General features: G+C 39.9%; 1 protein-coding gene across 1 annotated transcript; it reads right to left on the minus strand.

The window, feature by feature from the left end:
* Positions 1 to 298: 298 nt before the first annotated feature.
* On the minus strand, positions 299 to 1,416 carry LOC149229964 (ricin B-like lectin R40G3). The gene is made up of 2 exons (XM_089375964.1): positions 995 to 1,416; positions 299 to 852 (listed from the first exon to the last, which is right to left on the minus strand). The coding sequence occupies exons 1-2, from the start codon at positions 1,331 to 1,333 to the stop codon at positions 493 to 495; spliced, it is 699 nt and encodes a 232-aa protein (XP_089232090.1). The 5' UTR covers positions 1,334 to 1,416; the 3' UTR covers positions 299 to 492.
* Positions 1,417 to 1,672: the final 256 nt, after the last annotated feature.

Raw genomic sequence — 1,672 nt, forward strand, 5'->3', positions numbered from 1 at the left:
TGAAATTATTTTATGAGTCTCTAGCTGAAAAACATAAATACTCCCTAATAAATTTATTATAAATCAAATTAAATCAAATTTAATTGATCAATACAGGAGCAATCAAATTTGGTTAATCAATACAAAAACAACTACTCATATTGTGTGAATTTTGTGTTAAATTTGCATCTTTCTTTCTCGGTCTTTCCAACCAAGGTAATCCTGTGCTGCGAACATAAACTTAAACATTAATCTTAATGCAGAGGGGCAAGCAAGTTGAGTGATACTATAAATTTGATAGTATAAACATTAATCTTTTTATTTATGAGATGATAAAAAGACACATACACACACAGAGGCGTCTGTGGTCTATATTTTCTGATCTTACTATAATAATCAGCCATCCTATCCTTTAGTATCCATGCGGTAGCTGCTATGCTTCATCTCCTACTCATGCCAGCCATGTTAATAGTAACATAGTATAATACTAGATATATTATATAAATGCAGCAATTAATAGCTTGGAGAGAGCTTCCAGAGCTGGTTGTCCTGCTTGTTCCATTTCCACATCACAGCGCGAGTGCCATCTCTGATCCCTCCGCTCCTCCTGTCGCCGTGGAATGCGTCCAAGTTGAGCCCAATGTTGTTGGCCATCCTTATTGTTCGATACCCATAACCCATGTCCTCACTCTCACTCCACAGTATGTTCTCATCATAAGTGGAGGGGCCCTCGTATTGAGTGACCAGCACCTCCTGACATTCAGCACTGGCATGGCGGAGAGCTTGACCAGTGGCTTTGTTCACCAGAGCGAATGCAGGATGACCCACTTGGTCCCTCACCTGGTTACTCCAGCTTTCATCCTTCACCCATTGCTGCATGCATATATACATTGTATATATCAACAAATATCCATCAAGAAAATTAACAGAATCTATGTAGGCAACAAAGATTAATCAAGAAAATATATATTTAAACAGAATCTATTCAGGCATTTAATGAATATGAGATTGTTACCATTGTGGGATCATTGGGATTGTAGAAGAGCATGATGGCACTGCCATCTCTGATAGCCAAAGCGTAGTCAGGGTTGGCCTTAGAGCCGACCCTCACGAAGTGGCCTTGTGGAATTATTTTCTGGCGGTTCATCATGTAGTTTCCTCCTGCACTATACTTGTTAGAAGCAGCGGGGCCTCCATACTCGTTAAATCCATGGCCTCCTTCTGTTACATTTAGGCATGGGTCGCAAGGGGGACGTGACGGCTGCTGCTCATAGCCATAACCTGAAATAGGCGGGGACTCGTAAATCCTCTGGTTCCTCTCTTGGCATGAATCATACTCCCCATAATATGCCATGGATTGATTGATTCACAGTATGCGAAACGCTAATTAGTCTTGAAATAAACACAAATTACTAACCTCAGATAGCACGAAACGAGGTGATGTGGTGGTTCTATATTGTTATGGAATGGCCATATATACACGACGGTTATGGAATGGAAAGGAATAAGAGCATATTTTTAAAAGTGACATTAATCGATTTAAGGAATCAATCCATTACAATTAAATGATGGATATGCTCTCATTATCTGCAACCGCTTCGTTGTTTTATATTCTTGGGCCTGGGCTCTCACTTTTCCGAGTTCATGCTTCACTTCACTTCCTTTACAACACTAATAATTATCCTTCGACAGT

This window comes from Pinus tabuliformis, chromosome J (assembly GCF_031772625.1).
Source record: "Pinus tabuliformis cultivar Carrire ecotype Pingquan chromosome J, CPIR1, whole genome shotgun sequence".
In the NCBI taxonomy this organism is placed as follows: Eukaryota; Viridiplantae; Streptophyta; class Pinopsida; order Pinales; family Pinaceae; genus Pinus; species Pinus tabuliformis.

What these genes read in the sequence shown, in the direction of transcription:
- LOC149229964 (XM_089375964.1), bottom strand. Translation starts at nt 1,333, where the DNA reads ATGGCATATTATGGGGAGTATGATTCATGCCAAGAGAGGAACCAGAGG. An exon ending in ATCCCAATGATCCCACAATG is followed by an intron (nt 853 to 994) that starts GTAACAATCTCA and finishes ATATGCATGCAG; the next exon opens with CAATGGGTGAAGGATGAAAG.